The following is a 19,343-nucleotide window of genomic DNA, read 5'->3' on the forward strand; positions in this document are numbered from 1 at the left end:
ATTGGTCTTGCCTATAGGGAAAAACTTTGCTAAGAATGCCTTCGAACACTTTGCCCATGTATTGATGTCATCTTTGTTGGTGTAGAACCACTACTTCGTCCTTCCCACTAGTAAGAATGGAAACAGGCGGAGTAGTATGATATCTTGAGCAATGTCCTTGATGGTGATCGTGCTGCTAATCTCTAGGAAATTCTGAAGATGGGCACTAGCATCTTCATGTGCCTTTCAACTGAATGGAGTAGCTTGTACCAAGTTGATGAGGCTTGGCTTGAGTTCGAACTCAAGGTTGTTGGTTTTGAGTGTTGGTCCAGTGCGAATGTTCTTAGTGCTTGGAGCAGAGAATTCTTGCAGTGTCTTGTCAGTCATAGCTTCAGAAACTGGTGTTGAGCTTCCTCTTGATTGATTTGATTCTGATTGATGGAAATTGTTGGTGAATCACAACCAATCCTGCAATACCATGTATAAGATATGAACAAAGCCAAACAAGGGTAAGCCTGCTAAAGCAGAGGTGCTTAGTTATGATTTCATTAATAAGTATTCATTTGATCAATTTTCTTAGCCTTGTGCCCCTCCTCGGCAACGGTGCCAGAAATGCTTGTTGACATCTTTTAGCATCACTCTTTACTAAGTTGTCATTTTTAGCAATGATGCTAGAAATGCGTTGTTGGTAATTATTAATGGTACTTGTAAATTTAGAAAAGATTATATACGTTGAAGCAATCCGCAAGCGTAGCATTTTATCCGGGAATATACCATTGTAGCCTGGTTAGTTTGGTATAGGAAACGGCTCGGCCCGGCTGTGACTGGCCTGGACCTGGGGGCCTGGTTGGCTTCAGGCCGCGGACAAACACGCCCTGCCACTAGCAGGACGGCCGGACCACACCTAAACGAAGGGCGCATTTAGTTCCCCTGGAAGTTGGCGCCGCCAAAACTCCAAAGAACTGTAGTATACTGTAGCATTTCGTTTGTATTTGATAATAATTGTTCAATCGTTGACTAATTAGGCTCAAAACGTTCGTCTCGCAAAGTACAACCAAACTGTACAATTAGTTTTTGATTTCGTCAACATTTAGTACTCCATGTATGTACTATAAATTTGATGTGATGGGGAATCTTCTTTTTGCATAGTGTTAAAATTTGGATTATGGAGTAACTAAACAAGGGCGAAGAGGCATGCATCAATCACTCTCTGCCAAGACCAAACGTTAACCAGAGTGGCTGGCCGGTCCCGCTCCATCATCATCATGACTGATGCGCCGGCCGGCCCTGGTGCTGTCGTGCGCCCCGTCGTCGGCTGGCGCATGTCCCGCCCGCACCGCACCGGGCCTTTTGACCACCAACTACTCTGCGCTCTGCAGTCCGATGCGCTCGTACGCATCCGCCCATCAATCAGATCAGCTGACGCCAAGGAATCCCACCCCACTCAGGACAGCAGCGAGGAAGGCGTGCGCTTTCTGTAGTCTGTGCAGGCGCCGGAGCCCGCCGCCGCGGCCATGTCCTCCGCCTCGGGCCTCGGCGGGAAGGAGGGGCCCTCCTCCGCCTTCTCCGTGGACCTCGCGGCCGCCGCGCGCCGGCTGCTGGCCTTCCTCCGCGCGGCGCCGGCCGGGGTGGGCCCGCGGTCCGTGTGGAGGTACGAGGAGCTGTGGATGCCGCTCGCGGCGGGGGAGGCAGGCGGAGGAGGAGAGGCGGCGATGCTGCTGCCGCCGCCCGACGTGCACCTCGTCTGGCTGTGCCACTGCTTCTACCATGTCAGCCTTCTTTAATTTCTTGCCACCTTTTCGGTTCTTTCTTCATTTATTGCCTGAGAGCGTCTTGACTCGGCCACCTTAAAACTCTATTTATTCGGATGCCACTGTTACTAATTGTGGTATGGAATTCCTTGTGGTATTGACTTTTGAGAATTCACATTCAAATCCACGGCACACGGACAGATGTGTGATAAGACGGCAAAGCACAATGATTATGCCCACAACAATCAGTTTCATCTTCATATTATGTAGTAGTAGCCATATCGACTTTCTCTGTAACCTCGGGCCATGCTGATCAAAAGTCTTTGCTTTCTTCTTTCTCCTAATATAAATTGAGAAATGTTTAGGTTTTTAACAAGATAGAGAATTTATTGTGAATGAGCAACAAGTTAGTTAAATTGCAATGATATACTCCTAGTAGTAGTATAAATTACCGTGCTTACTTTTTTTTTTTGGAAATAATTAACTTCAAATGAACCCCTTGCTGGACTTAGCATTCCACAAGGAACCCACTTCCGCTGAACTCAGCTGCTTTGGCCCCTTCAACACTTCTCACCAAGTGCTGCATCTGAAATTTCTTCGGCTCTGCAGGAGAACTACTCCGCGTACTGCATGTCAAGGTTTGGATGCCTCATCAACCGTCCATCAATCCTTGATGTGGAGAATGAGGTGTATGCCGAGGATCGTTGTCGGGATGTCTGGGCTACTCATTTCCCATCCGAGCCATTTGACATTGATACTAATGAGATTGATGGAAACAGTGTTGATAACATAACCTGTGATAATGTCAATGGTGAAATTGTCAAAATGGTGACATGGTATGCTGGCCTAGCAGACCGTTTTGCCTCACCCTTTGTGCGGGAAGGTATCTACCATGTTGCTGCTAGGCGGCGATATGCATGTTTCCTGGACCTTATCAAGAAGGTTGTGTGCGCAACCCAAGAATGCACACGGCTTGTGCCTAGCCTAGACATATTACTGATGTGGCTTGCTCACCAGGTATACATAGACCTTACATTCGATTAAGCAAGTAATTTTGTTCTCAAAAGTATTTTAGTTTACACAATTGTGATGAATCCATGCCAGAGTTTTCCTGTGTGTTATGCCACGGATATGGTAGCGATGGGCATCAGGGACAATGTTGCAAAAGTGGGGGTTGGTTATGGGGAAGTGGTGAGTGATGAGGTGATAGGGAGGTCAAGGGGACTGTGGGAGGACGCATATGATGAACCATATGATATGGCTGGATCAGAGGTTGATGCGGGAGCAGTTAGTGCAGCAAGGGAGGCATTTTACTGGGTGCCGGCAGCATCAGAGGAGGATGCCAACCGGCTATACAAGAGTTTGCAGCCAAGATTTATTATGGAGGTATATCCGAGACCTTCAGAGTATCATTTACTGTAGTTATTCAGTAGCATTTTTTATTGAATTACACTGCTCTAGAATCTATATGAAATGCCAAACAGTAGAGCTGACATTGTAATCATACTTAACCAGTTAACTTTATGCCAAACTTAGGATATTCCACATTAGCTTGTATGATGTCCTCATGAGGGGCTAGCAAATAGGCAGAATTTTCTATTTGTCTACTGTTATGTTCTATTTATCTATGCTTCCTCAGCAGCCATCCATTTGTTTCTGGACCACATCGTGGCATAATGCTAACAACAGTGAGTAATAACGACATCACTAAGTCAAAAAGGCAGTTATAAATTCTACAGCCCCATGTGCACCATGGTCACTCAAGCCAAAATGCTAGATTCCCTTTGCTAGTGGCCTCAAGTGATCGGGTGGTGGGTAGGCCTGCTCAATCATTTGCTTTTGACAGCATCATCTCTCAAAAAATCCAACCCCACAATGTTGGGCCTCAAAAAATACTTTTTATTCTTAGTATGCACAACACATAAACAAGTATTGCCCTCTCACCGGACGAGGTATTTGTACATTCATATGATTAGGTATATTCAAATTATCAAGGACTGCTACTATAACTTTCAAGCTGTGGTCCTATTGATCTATATAGAAAATCTAGTCACACAAGCGATTGATAAGCTTATTTCCAGGTTGAGGCCTTGTATAGGGAATTTATTTAGGTATATTCAAATTGTTTCTCTGGTAATCTGGGTCACATATTACAAAAACTAAAAGAAATTTTATATTGGCATGACACATGATGTCCTTATATATTTGTGTGATTTATATTCTGGCTAAGTGTATCATTGATCTTCTTGGTAGCAGGTATATGTGTTCTTGAAGGGAGAATTTGATAAGGAGCCCACCAGCAAGGAGTTCCTACGATTGCGAACACAGAGGTGTCACAGATCACTAAAACTCAACAAATCGATGTCCAATTTAGCCTGCAAAAGCTGGCAGAAAGTATGGCACTTGTATTGTGAATTTGCAACCCGGGGTCTCCTCATTGAGTTCAGGCGTACCCTTAGTGGGTGCTTCAGGAAAAGCAAGTTCCTCAAGAACATCACATTCTCATGGAGCGATGTGTTGCATGAGAAAGCACTCGCTCTCACAGAGGAACTTGATGTCAGGATGAGAGCGATGGCATCAATTACCCCTCCAGTTCAAGCACCATACTTGTTGAAGTGTGTGCCTGATCGAGTCACTGATGATGGTGGGGCCATGATTTCTGATGTCATATTGCGCATGAGAAATTACCGTCCACAAGAAGGACGCTGGCTGACACGCACTGTACTTGATCACAATGGGAGGGAATGTTTTGTCATCCGGATGAGGTATTGTTCAGTAGGTTGTACTGATTGTTATTCTAGAATTTGGCTTTGGTTGATATGTTTGTCACGTACCACCTCCCTTAGAAAGATCCGTTGAATCATTTCATCTGTAATGGTTACAGTGCAAGCTGTTGGGGGAATGACTTGTAATTTACTTGTAATTTTATATCTCAGTATGCTTTTTGATGAAACCTGTTGCGACTTGTGTAGAGTAGGCAGAGGGATTTGGCGGAGAGGTGCTGAAACTCCCATGGCAGTGAAATGGGAGGATAGGAGCATTGAGGTTCGAGAAGGATCATGGTCATACATTGCTAGTACAAGCTCCGTTGGTTATGCTCCTGGTAACTTCAGTTTGTGCAATAATTGGTTTTCCTGGAGATCACAATTATTATGATAATGTGGGTATTTGTTCCCTTTATGGTGCAGAAAAGATAGTGGGCACAGCAACAGTGATGAAAGATCAACAGGAGAATAAGGTAGTTTGGAGCTTATCGACAGGAGATACACTGACAGTACGTTTGGGAGATGAACTCAGCTTTCAGTTAAAAAATGACAGCTCCGAAGAGGAGGTATGATCAGTACATTTAAGTACGGGTTAGAGTGCATATGGATTGTACTACCTCCGCTCTGAAAAGAATGCAATTCTACTTCTATTCTTAGTCAAACTATTCTTAGCAACAATGATATTTTTACACCAAATAGGTATATTATGGAAACATATTCCATGATGAATCTAATGATACTTATCTGATATTATAAATGTCAATATATTTTTGTATAAACTTGGTCAAACACTCACTCTATATGGTTTGACTCGGTACTATGTTAGAATTAGAATTACATTCTTTTCAGGAGGGAGTAGTAGACAAAGTACCATCATCAGTGCTCACCGCTGAAAGAACTCAACTGATAGCACAAGAACCTTACTTGATTTCTATAGAAAACAAGTTTTTCAATGCAATATACAAATGAGTGCATGTTGTAGAGTTCATCATTTTCCTTTACAAAAATGTAACACAGCAGTGGCAATCTCTCTGAAGAGAAGATCGAAGATATATGGTAACTATATTATCACATGAACTTAATTTGGACCAATATGTTTGTTATTTAACTTTATTCTTTAAAAGATATTATTCTAGAATTTCATATAGATACATTCTTTAGCAAAGAGGTGTGCTGGTTAAACTGTAGAATAGCATTTGTATTGGTCCAATGGTCCCTAAGTTTCAGTTTCATAGAATTTTCATGTGCCATTTAATTGTAATTCAAACATTCTGTTTTATTAAAATGTAAAATATCAGTTGTCTTACTACTTCACTGTTGATATACGACTTCATTTTTTCACTGTTCTAAAAATCTACAAAGCCATTTCATGCCTTTTAATTGCACTGCAATGTACTGTTTACCAGGGAAGGCTGCTTGTCGGGAGGAGATTGAGCTACAGAGTAAACACAGATAATGCATCCAGCAACCTCGTTGAGGAGGAGCAATACCTCACACTTGTTCGTAAGTCACCGGATCATCATGGTGACAGAGCAACCATGCTTCTAAACTGGAAATTACTTGCTGTGGAGTTCTTACCTGAAGAGGACGCAATTTTTGTTCTTCTCCTATGCATGGTGATTGCACGGACCATGACAGAGATCAGGAGAGAAGATGTGGCTGGGCTTTTAGTGCGACGGAGAATAAGTGAAGCAAGGGCAGGGCAGAGAGACTGGGGTTCAGTGATGCTTCCTGGCATGCTTTCGCCAGATCCTCATTTGCAGCCTTGGTACCGGAACGCAGCGCAGGTTTTGAGCTCTGCGGAGACCGGACCAATGCTCGCTAAGTACTCACCTGCTGACGGAAAGGACATGCTGTACAGGCAAGCTCTTATACCCTGAAGTCCTGATAGAGATTGTTACCATCAGGACTTGCCTGATAGATACAAAACGCACCCAATCTTCCTGGGTATTGCAGGGAAATTATTTCATTTCCTCAATGCTATGACATAGTGTCTTTGTACAGGACAAATTTTGTGGGAGCTGTTGTTTCACTAATGGTGATGGGTCTTTGATACGAATCTAGTGATTGTTGTCATATATGATTTGTACTGAGAATTTCCATATTTCATTTTAAAACGGTTTGATTTCTGTAGTTTGACAATGAACTAAAAGAAGAGCTTCTGTCCCTTTGAACAAACTGATTATAGAGGACAAAGGATTCAAAATTTGATATTGAAAAAAGAGTCTGAATGTTCATCTCGTACATATTTCTTCAGAAAAAAAGAATTGCACAATTTTATAACAGAAACTACATTCCCTCTATTGATGGTTCTTGTCAATCCAAGCTCGTAAACCATATAAAAAGACCCTCAAATGTTACAGAAATGTGCTACTTACAAGTGTCATTAAGTCCAGAGCTGAGGCCTCATTCTTAAAGCGGCTGCCGATTACAAACCTTGTTGTATGAGCTGCTGATTACAAACCTTCTTGTATGCATTAGCAGGACCGTAGGAATGTAAGATTAAACATTAAAATCCTTCGATGTGTGATTGTGATTTATGCGCTGGGCTGTCACTGCCGCTCCAGCCAGCTTTGATTGCCTCTATTGCTTTTTGTATCTCCAGACTCATTGCACTGTCTACGCTCCCAGAGGATATCTTCTTGTGCGCCTTCTGCAAGTGGAGCTTCAGTGAGCTGCTGCTGAGACCAGCATTCTTGCCACAGATGGGACACACCTTCATTGCTGGCCTCTTGTGTTGCCATTCCATGGAGATTTTCCCGTGCAGTTTCTTGTCAAGATCCAGCAAGACCTTAGCAAACCCATCATTGGGATGCGCATGTCGGTGCACCTTCTTCAGTATGTTCCATTCTTCCAGGAGAGTACATTTTCTTAAGAAAAAAAGGGGGGAAATTATGAGATAATGACCGTGTCCAGGACAATAAAAAGAAGGGAAAGATGCAATCTTTCTATCCGTACAGATGTCATTTCTGGATTGATAGACCTTAAGGTCACATAAAAAAAAGGTAAATCTGGTAATAAATTGTTTAAGTCATGGTGAGTTATCGATTTTAACAGAGAAGCATGATAATGATGATATATAGTAATTACTGTGCAGTCTTACTTCCTCAGCATCAGGTAGGCAAGAACAACAGTCGCACTACGACTTTTTCCCTCAAAGCAATGCACAAGTACTTTGCCACGCAAGTGATCCACGTAATCGATGAAATCAGAACCATCTTGAAAGAGATCACCAATGTCTGCATTGTCATCATCCTTTATCTATATAAAGAAGCAATTAAGCACTGAAAGATATCGAAACTGGGTCTTCTGGCTTATGCTAAAGGAAAATGATTTTCCATCCATGGAGATATTAGGTAGAACTCACCGAGAAATTCCTATACTCAAAAAGGTCAGGCTTCTGTGATTCTGACTGTCCAATTTCATTTGTACACAAGCACAATATATGGGTGATGCCAAGGTGCTTAAGTGTGTGTGTTGACCGAGCAGCTAGAGCACCACCTATATACAGGTAATCTGTGATCTGTGATGGACGCTCAGTGCTTGCAGCATCAGAGATCAAAGATATCCTCTCGAGAATGTGCTCAAGTCGAACCTAAGAACAGAATTGCTTGATAGGTTCAATTAATGAGTATACAAGTAGTTAGTTCAGAGGGTACATTTAGATTTATCTTCAACTCGTAAGCATCAACAGCAGTGCTATTATCACTGCCTTCAAAAAAGCCTGTGTGAAAATTGTTGTCTTGACACAACTTCAGTCCTCAGCATGTCATTCCATTGTTCTATCTCTTTGCTTAATTCACTGTCTACCTGTAAAAATTTTCTGAATGACTAATATAATCGCGTGATAAACTTGACTGATTTATGCAAAACACCATATAGCAGACTAGCAGTCAAATTAACTAAATAGTCATCTGATAGGTACCATATGTACCTGAAACAAAACTTTGGTTAGTATGCAAGTTGCATGCTGAAATCATGAAGCCCTTTAGCTATTTGGTCTCCTGCAACTAAATTCTGTTTTGCGCTATATTCAGGAAAAATCAATGGAACAATCTATAAGAGTGAAAAAAAACAGCTAGATGTCAACTAGGCACCTACGTCATACATTTTATAATAGACAAATTATCCATCCACACTTCAAAGGTCTTAACCTTGGCATACTTGTTAAAATCTCGCAGCTTCATTGTCAACCGAAGACCACGGGAGGCATCACCATTTCCTTTGAAATGTTTGCTGATAAAGCTCTCTCGACAGGAAGGAGATGATAGGTCTAGATTGTCACGGGATAAGGTTCGGGAAGGCTTACGCAGATTCCTTGGAACATCAGTATCATTTGAATCTGCTTGTGATTCCACTGAACACAATGGCGAATCAGAAGTACCAGCATCCTCCCTAGCATATTCATTGGAGCATTTATACATAAGATTGAAGAAAATTTTCAGTAGACCATCCAGCTTCTGATAGAGTGTGATGAGGAAAATATGGAATCGCTGAAGGTCTCTCAGAGCACTACGAAAACCTCCTCGGAATGAATGCACTGTTGCTACCATATCACTCTCAGAGAGGAGAATTATAGCTATAAGCAGATGATACATCAAATTCTTCATGTCCTGGGATGCCAAGTTTTCCGAAAGGACACCTCAAACAGAAGTTTGGAAGAATAATCGAAGTTGTTCAGTGTTAATTCCACTAGTTTGGGGTAGCTCTCCTGATCTTTTGCCCGCTTACTGGCAGGTGGCCTGCGTGGTACACCTGAATCAATGGCTACAATATTAAAGATAGAAAACTCATGCCCACTAGAAGCATAAGAGTCCTCCAATATGAGGTCAGAGACATCTGAGCCGATACTGCCACTAATTGAAACAGCTCTTCTTTGCTTCTGTTTCTGAGGGCTTCTGATGATCTCTGGCTTGTATCGAATGATAGCAGAATCATAAACATCATCTAGTGAGTCAAGGTTTGCATAAGCTTCCCTGTTGGCGACAAGTAGATTTGCATAATTTCCACGCCAGCCAAGGGGACGGCATCGCAGTCTATCCTCATTCCTCAATACGAGGTCCAGGATTAAGACCCTCCCTAATGCTTCAGCAGTTTTTTCAGCAGCTTGCCGTGACTCAAATGGCATTACATTCTCTAGCAGAGGGGAGCCATGTACATAACTGCAAAACAGCAAGACAAATTTGTTATTTGTTATAATAAGCATTATTTTGATAAGCACATTACTGGTAAGTGGCAACTTCATGTTTATATATACTTCATCAGAAATAGGCAACGACTCAATTCAAGGGCTTCTAGCGTCTCGGCACAAATCATCTCCTCAAGTTCATCACCAGCAGCTATTGATGCATGTCGAGCATTTTCAACTGCATCCTTGATTTGTTGCCATTCAGATGACGAGCTATGAATGACTCTGCCCTATATGGGTGAAGAGAGTTGTCAGTGCATCATTTTAGTTAGCGTGAGTGCCTGCTAGCATAGTGGATTCTTACTTGAGGAGTTCTCACTCCAAGCCATTTAGCGAGTTCGTACCCAAAGCGTTCAGACTACGTGGCCATCCTTGAAGGTGCTATTTTAATGACTGCAGCTGTTTCCTAGGATGGATGGTCAACATTTTCAATAGCTTTGAATAATGCAATAAAAACAACGCCCCCGAATTTACTGTCACCTAAGCAAAATAGTACAGTTATTAGAAGGACCTAGAGACATGGTTTGTAAAATTAATTCTAATATACATATTCGTAAAAGATAGCCTACACCTAATAATATTTCTCCAACTGTAAAAAAAGTAATTTGCAAAAAAATGCATAGAACAAATAAAAACCTCAAAACTTCTGCTAACGTCATCCTCAGATGGATCAGTTGTCATGTGCGGACGCGTGTACTTCAGGCGCAGGCGCGCCCGCGACGTACGCAGGGCGGCCGAACGCGCTGCTCGCCAGGCGCAAGCCGCGCCCACGGAGGCCCAGCAGCCACTGCGTGGCTAGAGGGGCTCAGATTTAGAAAGTAATCAAGTTATTTTCCTTGAAATTAGCATCTATTTGTTACCTAAAATTAGGAGGTTTGTTTCCCTTTGATAGCAGCCGCATAGGCTATAAATATTTGTAATTGGCACTTGAGAAATTAAGCAAGAATATTATCTCTTCCTATCTCATCTACAAGCCTGCGGTAGAGGGGTATAACCTCACCGGAGAAGACGGCCGACGGCTACGAGTTGCGTAGCCGAGGCCCGGCGCGTCGAGGGTTCGACGACCTTGACAGCCTGGTATCGGTAGTCAGCCGCTCATCTTCCTCGCGCTCCCAATCAGCCGCGCCAGATCCCCACCGCTGCCAGCCGCCGCCCACCCACGCAACACCCACCGCGCCCAGTCCGCAGCCACCCATGGCCGAGCCGACCATCGCCGACCTCCTCAAGGAGATGAGGGCCGTGTCCGCAGAGCTCTCCACCCTGAAGGCCGACGTCGCCTCCATCAAGGCGAAGACGTCCACGACTGAGAGCAGCAACGACCGTCACGACAGCCTGCGCGAACTCGAGTTCCACCCGAAGCACAAGAAGTGGGATTTTCCCCACTACGATGGCACGTCCGACCCCATGTTGTTCCTCAACAAGTGTGAGGCGTACTTCCGGCAACATCGCACCATGACGGAAGAGCGAGTGCGCATGGCGTCCTACCACCTGGACGACACCGCGCAGCTGTGGTTCATCCAGCTGCAGGATGACGAGGGCTTGCCGTCGTGGGGGAATTTCAAGGACCTCCTGAATCTGCGGTTCGGGCCTCCCCTGCGCTCTGCCCCCATGTTCGAGTTGGCGCAGTGCCGTCGCGACGGCACCGTGGAGGAGTACGCCAACCGGTTCCAGGACCTCCTACCTCGCGCCGGCCAGCTCGACGAGGCGCAGCGGGTCCAGCTCTTCACCGGCGGCCTCGGGCCTCCACTCAGCAGCGCCGTCCGCATCCACCACCCGGACTCCCTCGCCGCCACCATGAGCCTGGCCCGCCAGGTTGAATTGATGGAGCTGGAACGACCTGCACCACCTCCTCCGCGAGCGGGCGCGCGCGGACCTCCACCAGCCGCGGCCCGGGCCGCCCTGCCGGCCCCGCCGCCCATCCTGGCACTGCCGGCACCGCCGGCGGCTGCGCAGCCAGGCCGGACCGAGGGCGCCCAGCGCCGCCTCACGCCAGATGAGATGGCCGAACGCCGTCGCCTGGGTCTGTGCTTTAACTGCAACGAACGGTACACCCGTGGCCATAACCGCTTCTGCAGGCGTATATTCTTCGTCGAAGGGGTCGAACTGGAAGCCGAAGACGACGACGCGAAGGCCGTGGACGACGCAGGGGCGCCCTGTTTCTCCCTCCAGGCGTTGGCCGGGGTGCTGATGGCGGGCACCATGCAGATCAGGGTGACCCTGGGCCCCCAAGCGCTCGTGGCTCTCCTCGACTCCGGCAGCACGCATAACTACATCTCGGAGGACGCGGCGCGACGCTCCGGACTTTCCCTCCACCAGCGACCCCGCCTCACTGCGTTGGTGGCCAATGGGGAGCGCGTCACGTGCGCCGGCGTCCTCCGCGCGGCGCCGCTGCTCGTCGATGGCGAGACGTTCCCGGCCGACCTCTTCATCATGCCGTTGGCGGGGTACGACATCGTCCTCGGCACCCACTGGCTGGGCGCACTCGGGGCCATCGTCTGGGACTTGTGCCACCAGCGCATGTCCTTCCAGCGCGCCGAGCGCACTATCACCTGGACCAGCGTCGCCCCGCCATCGACTCCGGCTCTCCGCGCGACGCTCGACACCGACTCCCTCCTCGAGGCGCTGCTGATCGCGTACGGGGGGGTCTTCGCCGACCCAACAGGCCTGCCCCCCGTACGTGCGCACGACCACCGCATCACGCTCAAGCCCGACGCCCATCCGGTGGCCGTGCGCCCCTACCGGTACCCGGCAGCGCACAAGGATGAATTGGAGCGACAGTGCGCCGCCATGATGGAGCAAGGCATCGTCCGTCGAAGTGACTCGCCGTTCTCGTCACCCGTCCTCCTCGTCAAGAAGCCGGACGGCTCGTGGCGTTTCTGCGTCGACTACCGGGCGCTGAACGCGCTAACGGTCAAGGACGCCTTCCCGATCCCGGTGGTCGATGAGCTCCTCGACGAGCTCGATGGCGCCCAGTTCTTCACCAAGCTGGACCTGCGCTCGGGCTATCACCAAGTGCGCATGCGTCCGGAGGACGTCCACAAGACGGCGTTCCGCACCCATGATGGCTTGTACGAGTTCCTGGTGATGGCGTTCGGTCTATGCAACGCTCCTGCAACGTTTCAAGCACTGATGAATGACGTGCTCCGGCCGTTCCTCCGCCGCTTCGTCTTGGTATTTTTTGATGACATTTTGATCTACAGCTCGTCATGGGCGGACCACCTACGCCACCTCAGGACCGTCCTCGACACGATACGCCGCCACCAGCTCTACGTCAAGCGGTCCAAGTGCTCTTTCGGGGCGCCCTCCGTCGCCTACCTCGGCCACATCATCTCCTCCGCCGGGGTGGCCATGGACCCCGCCAAGGTCCAGGCGATCGTCGACTGGCCCACACCTCGCTCCCCCCGGGCGGTTCGCGGCTTCCTCGGTCTCGCGGGTTACTACCGCAAGTTCGTCCACAATTACGGGACGATCGCCGCGCCACTGACGGGCTTGCTCAAGAAAGAGGGCTTCTCGTGGGACGACTCCTCATCCACGGCTTTCGCGGCACTCAAGACCGCCGTGACGACGGCCCCGGTGCTCGCCATGCCCGACTTCGCCAAGCTGTTCATCGTCGAGTGCAATGCCTCCACGTCCGGCTTTGGCGCCGTGCTCGTCCAGGAGGGCCACCCCGTCGCGTTCTTCAGCAGGCCGGTGGCGCACCGCCACTCTTCGCTCGCCGCGTATGAACGCGAGTTGATCGGGCTGGTGCAGGCGATCCGGCACTGGCGACCGTACCTGTGGGGGCGGCGCTTCGTCGTCAAGACCGATCATTATAGCCTCAAGTACCTTCTCGACCAGCGCCTCGCCACGATCCCGCAGCATCATTGGGTCGGCAAGCTCCTCGGCTTCGATTTCTCGGTGGAATACCGGTCGGGCGCCACGAACGTCGTCGCTGACGCCTTGTCGCGCCGCGACCAGGATGCTGCAGGGGTGCTGCTGGCCATCTCGGCGCCCCGTTTTGACTTCATCGAGCGGCTTCGCCACGCCCAGGCCACGGACCCGGCCCTGGTCGCCCTACACGACGAGCTCCGCTCCGGTGCCCGCACTGCGCCGTGGACGCTGGTGGACGGATTGGTCGCCTACACAGGGCGGCTGTACATCCCACCGGCCTCACCGCTTGTGCAGGAGATCATGGCTGCTGTCCACGCCGACGGCCACGAGGGAATCCACCGCACCCTCCATAGGCTCCGGCGCGACTTTCATTTTCCCAACATGCGTACTTTGGTGCAGGACTTTGTGAAGGCTTGCGTCACCTGCCAGCAGTACAAGGCCGACCATCTACAGCCGGCCGGCCTACTGCAGTCCCTCCCGGTGCCGTCCGCGGTCTGGGCTGACCTCGGCATCGACTTCATTGAGGCGCTCCCCAAGGTCCAGGGCAAGACGGTTATTCTCTCTGTGGTGGATCGCTTCAGCAAGTACTGCCATTTTATTCCCTTGGCGCATCCCTACACCGCCGAGTCCGTTGCCAACGCCTTCTTCGCCGACATCGTCCGCCTCCATGGCGTCCCGCAGTCCATTACATCGGACCGCGACCCGGTGTTCACCTCGGCGTTCTGGCAGGAGCTCATGAGGCTCACGGGGACGAAGCTCTACATGTCATCTGCCTTCCACCCGCAAACGGACGGCCAAACGGAGGCCGCCAACCGGGTCATCGTCATGTACTTGAGATGCTTCACCGGCGATCGCCCCCGGCAGTGGATCCGGTGGCTGCCATGGGCGGAGTACACCTACAACACCGCCTTTCAGTCCTCCCTGCGCGACACTCCCTTTTGTGTGGTTTATGGCAGGGACCCGCCAACCATCCGGTCCTATGAGCAGGGCGAAGCTCGTGTCGCTGCGGTCGCCCAGGAGATGGAGGAACGGGCGGCGTTCTTGGACGACGTTCGTGTCCGTCTTGAGCAGGCTCAGGCGGTCCAGAAGCGAGTCTACGACCAGCATCATCGTCGCGTCGTCTACAACGTTGGTGATTGGGCGCTTCTGCGTCTCCGGCAGCGTGCTGCTGCGTCCTTGCCTCGCGCGGTGCGCGGTAAGCTGAAGCCGCGCTTCGTCGGGCCCTACCTGGTGACCGAGGTCATCAACGAGGCGGCCGTGCGCCTGCAGCTGCCACCAGACGCCCGGCTGCACGATGTCTTCCACGTGGGCGTCCTCAAGAAGTTTGTGGGAACTCCGCCGGCTGCTCCACCAGCGCTGCCGCCCCTCTGCAACGGTGCTGTCGTGCCCGCGCCATCGCGGGTGTCCCAGGGCCGCCTGGTTCGCGGTGTCCGACAGGTCCTCGTCGAATGGGAAGGTCAAGACCCCGCCTCCGCTTCCTGGGAAGATTGGGACGATTTCCGTGCTCGGTTTCCTTCTTTTCAGCTCGAGGACGAGCTAGCCTTCGAGGCGGGGAGAGATGTCATGTGCGGACGCGTGTACTTCAGGCGCAGGCGCGCCCGCGACGTACGCAGGGCGGCCGAACGCGCTGCTCGCCAGGCGCAAGCCGCGCCCACAGAGGCCCAGCAGCCACTGCGTGGCTAGAGGGGCTCAGATTTAGAAAGTAATCAAGTTATTTTCCTTGAAATTAGCATCTATTTGTTACCTAAAATTAGGAGGTTTGTTTCCCTTTGATAGCAGCCGCATAGGCTATAAATATTTGTAATTGGCACTTGAGAAATTAAGCAAGAATATTATCTCTTCCTATCTCATCTACAAGCCTGCGGTAGAGGGGTATAACCTCACCGGAGAAGACGGCCGACGGCTACGAGTTGCGTAGCCGAGGCCCGGCGCGTCGAGGGTTCGACGACCTTGACATCAGTACTTGTAGCCGTATGTTTTGTATGGTGCAGTGAGGTGAGAGAGCTCCAACTGAAGTTACTTGACTCAATATCCATCATGGAAACCCTCCCAAGCCTCTCCCAAAGGATTCCTTCTGGCACTTGGTCACAAGGGTCAGGTTCAATGACATTGCTATCAGGATCTGCAAGTTCTAGTACTTCTGAACTGCAATATAGTGAGAGCAACAGTAATACTATCAGTTATTGAAACAAAAAGTATAATCTGACTTGACAAACCCGTCCCCATCCTATGAGGAAAAAAATTATACTCACGGTACACATCATTTGGATACAGTGTGTATTTTCAATTAGCTATCAAACAGTAAGTATCAGTTTAGGGCTTTGACCTGAAAAGAAGTTAAGATGGTCAAATGTACGAAGTCCACGAAGCTTGATTAAATATATGATCGTAAGCATTTTCGGCATACCAACAACAGGTGCTAGCACCGCTCATAAATCAAACATTGAAATTTTGATAAAATTCAGGCACGTGAAAGATTGACAAAAGGTAAGAAACTTAATAGTTGTACAAGCAATAAAAATTCATCGTCGACTTGGTGTATCAGAAGAGTTATCAATGATTTCAAGTCGTCCGATTAATCGCGATTAATCGCGATTAATCGTCCTAATCGGTCCTGGGTGCTCGATTAGGGACCTCGACCGGATTAGCTCGATTAGGGGCCTGGTCGTCCGACTAATCGTCGCCTAATCGCGATTAGTCGTCTGATTAGGGGTGGGACGACTAGTTTTGGCTGTTTTTTTTTGCTGCCGCGCGCGGGCCACTGGGCGAGCGCGCCAGAGTGCGAAAACGCAGCTGCGTGAGCGCGCGCGCGCGGGGTCACGGGCGCGCGCGAGCGTGGGAGGGATAAGGGGTTTTGGCTGGTAGCGACAAAAATTTCACGGGAAATTAACAGCCGCCGCCGGCCCTGTGCTCGCGACTCGCGCCCGCCCTCTGCTCCGCCGGTGGCCGGCGCCCCTGCAGCCTGCTCTTGCCGGCGGCCCTCTGCTCCGGCAGTCCCGCCCGCCCTCTGCTCCCGCGGTGGCCAGCCGCCCAGCCCTCTGCATCCTGCTCCCGCCGGCGGCCATCTGCGCCAGTCCGCTCGCCCTCTGCTCCGCGGTGGCTGGCCATCTGCGGCTCTGCGCCCGCCCGCCCTCTGTTCCTGCAGGTGCCTGGTCGCTCAGCCCTCTGCTCAGGTGTCTGCTCCCGCCGCCTGCCATCTCCTCCCGCCGCCCTCTGCTCCAGCAGGTGGCCGGCCCTCTGCTGATCTATTCCCGCCGCAGCTGCCTCCCTGCCGTTCAGGTCCTTACCTCATCCCCTGCTCCTCTGCCCTCTCATCTCTACTCCTCTGATTTGGATGCTTCATGTTCTCTCAGGGGTCAGGGGCTCAGAGTTAGAGCTGCATTCCTCTGATTTGAAGGCCTGAAGGTGCCGGCCCTCTGCTCGTTGGTGATGAGCTGCTCTGACGACTGTATGTCCATTTTCCCTCCCCATCTGCTCTCCTGACCTACATGGCTGCATCCTCTCTGGCTCTGCTAGTAATGCTGCTAACTATCAGCCTTGTGCTTGTACAGCTGTGGAGCGACGACGTGCAAATGTGGAAGTGATAATGCCGATGCCTGACCTTGACGGAGGTGTTCTACATTCATCATCTGGGTCAGGTGCAGCTGCCACGGCTTCCTCAGCTAGTCCAGATGTTGCAACACTAGTTGAGAGGGCTATTGCAAAGCTACCTCCAGAGCTTGCTGCCCAAGCTGTTGACACCAAGAGGAAGGCAAAATCACAAGATCCAGGATGGAAGTATGGGTGGTGGCCAGATGCTTCGAAGAAGGATTTTGTGCAGTGCATATTTTGCAAAAAGATTGTCCCCTCTGGAATAAAAAGATTCAAGCAGCACCTTGTCGGGGGGTATGGAGATGCAGTTGGATGTCCTAGTGCTCCAGAAGTAGTTAAGAAGGAGATGGCTGATTACCTGAAAAAGAACTCAAGAACTATTCTAGCTTTGAATCCTACATTAGGTGATGACAATTGTGAACCAGTTCATGAAGGTGCTGCCAATGCTATTACTTGGGCTAATGTGGATGATGCTATTGGTGCAACTCAGGGTCTAGAGGGCCGTAACTTGCCTAGGGCTGCTGCTGCTCGTACTGCTATTCCTGCCCCTGTGAGGCGTACTTATGCTAGGAAGCGTCCAAGGAACACAGTGGCTCAAGATCTTGATGAAATAGATGATGAAGAACAAGATCAGCAAGTAGAATCTGATTTAGCAACACCTATGGATGAGGATGAAGAATCTGCACCACCACCAACAGCAACTGCAGATGGACATGGAGGCTTCCATTTCAATGATGATTTGCTTTATTAGATGGCTACTAGTTGCCTACTTTTGTTGGACTATTGTGTGTTGATGTTTGCGACTTTGTGTTGAACACTTTTGCTTATCTGTACTAAACTAATTTGCTTATCTGTACTAAACTAATTTGGTTATGTAATATGCTGCCCGTGTGGCTGCCATGGTTTGCTAAATGCTAGATATTTGCTACTGCAGCAGTGCTGCTATTGATATGTGTCAATAACTCAAGATCAAGACTACATTAGTGTTGCTAATTATGGTGTTCTTTGGTATTGCAGGCTTCCAGCAACAAGTCAGCAAAGGAATGGAGTTTGGGACAGTTGGACAGTGAAGAAAAGGCAAGAAAACAACTCCCACAAGTAAGTCACTTGCTAAACACTAATGTAGTCTTGATGCTTGCTATATTGTGTACACTATATAGTATATATAGGTATATATATAGTATGTATATGTCCTGATGCATAGGACGATTATATGGACGACCAGGGTCGACTAGGCTCGACTAATCGGCCTGGTCAACGACTAATCACGATTAGTCGTCTGATCGGTCCTATAGCGACTAGGTTCGACTAGACGACCTGAAAACATTGAGAGTTATACAAAAATAAATTTATCAGATCCACATCCAATTGCGTGGCTGAGCATGGAACGAAGGGGCTGTTCTTTCGCCACCAAGTGGATCACAGGAACTGAAGAGCGAGACGAAATGGCGGTACCTGGCTGATGAACGGAGACCCAGACGCCCGCACGAGGCGGCCTTCCCATTGCGTTTCCTCACCAATGCCACCCACTCCTCGAACCCACACTGCAGGAATTCATCGAGATCAAGAAAGTTTTTCCCTTGTACTTCCAAGAAAAGGGGACGGGAACCAAATCAAATCAACTTTTTTTAAATTGCGACGAGCTCACGAAGGAGGAAGAGCGGGAGAATGATCCGGATTCCGTGGTCCCCTCTTCCATTGCAACTCAAGGGAGATCCCACCGAATGTGCGATTGAAGGTTGGATTGATCCAGGTTTCTTGAAGAAACCGCTTGAGGAAATGTTGTGGAATTTGGTTTGGTTGCGGATCGGAGAAGTTTGCGGGCGAAGGGAAAGGTGGTGCCTTTTGGCCAACTGCTAGAAGGGAAGGAGACAGGACAGGAGAGAGGAAACAGTAGCGCATGCATGGTGCGGACGTGGCGAGCATTTCTCATTTATGAGCATTCGTCCTACTAAATGACAAGGCATCACCACGTAGGAGTATCAAAAATACTTAGAACACGAATGAGCCAGCCACCGGGTTCAAATCCTGCTGATGGCACATTTTTTTTTTAGAATTTTTCTACAAATTTTAGGATACACGTATGTTGTCGACGAAATATGGTCGGCAGTCCACCGAGGGGTGCCCGTGGTGGTAGATTATCGGTAGACGGTGCGTGTAATCAGGAACCAGATGGTGACACAAGGCGCAGAGACAGTG

General features: G+C 49.3%; 1 protein-coding gene and 1 pseudogene across 3 annotated transcripts; one reads left to right on the top strand and one right to left on the bottom strand.

Moving 5' to 3' along the window:
• Positions 1-1,316: 1,316 nt before the first annotated feature.
• On the top strand, positions 1,317-6,555 carry LOC136456011 (glycine-rich domain-containing protein 2-like). 3 transcript variants are annotated; one of them, XM_066455763.1, is made up of 7 exons: positions 1,317-1,748; positions 2,340-2,747; positions 2,835-3,116; positions 3,984-4,495; positions 4,703-4,833; positions 4,919-5,061; positions 5,907-6,096. In XM_066455763.1, the coding sequence occupies exons 1-7, from the start codon at positions 1,494-1,496 to the stop codon at positions 5,949-5,951; spliced, it is 1,776 nt and encodes a 591-aa protein (XP_066311860.1). In that variant the 5' UTR covers positions 1,317-1,493; the 3' UTR covers positions 5,952-6,096. The 3 variants fall into 3 exon arrangements, with proteins under 3 accessions (XP_066311860.1, XP_066311858.1, XP_066311859.1); XM_066455761.1 differs by having other exon boundaries at positions 1,330-1,748; positions 5,902-6,555; XM_066455762.1 differs by having other exon boundaries at positions 1,334-1,748; positions 3,987-4,495; positions 5,902-6,552.
• Positions 6,556-6,805: 250 nt separating this feature from the next.
• On the bottom strand, positions 6,806-19,030 carry LOC136456012 (dual specificity protein phosphatase PHS1-like; annotated as a pseudogene).
• Positions 19,031-19,343: the final 313 nt, after the last annotated feature.

The sequence above is a fragment of the Miscanthus floridulus genome, chromosome 6, assembly GCF_019320115.1.
Source record: "Miscanthus floridulus cultivar M001 chromosome 6, ASM1932011v1, whole genome shotgun sequence".
Lineage (NCBI taxonomy): Eukaryota > Viridiplantae > Streptophyta > Magnoliopsida > Poales > Poaceae > Miscanthus > Miscanthus floridulus.

What these genes read in the sequence shown, in the direction of transcription:
- LOC136456011 (XM_066455761.1), top strand. Translation starts at nt 1,494, where the DNA reads ATGTCCTCCGCCTCGGGCCTCGGCGGGAAGGAGGGGCCCTCCTCCGCC. An exon ending in AGCCAAGATTTATTATGGAG is followed by an intron (nt 3,117 to 3,983) that starts GTATATCCGAGA and finishes TCTTCTTGGTAG; the next exon opens with CAGGTATATGTGTTCTTGAA. An exon ending in ATGACAGCTCCGAAGAGGAG is followed by an intron (nt 5,062 to 5,901) that starts GTATGATCAGTA and finishes ACTGTTTACCAG; the next exon opens with GGAAGGCTGCTTGTCGGGAG.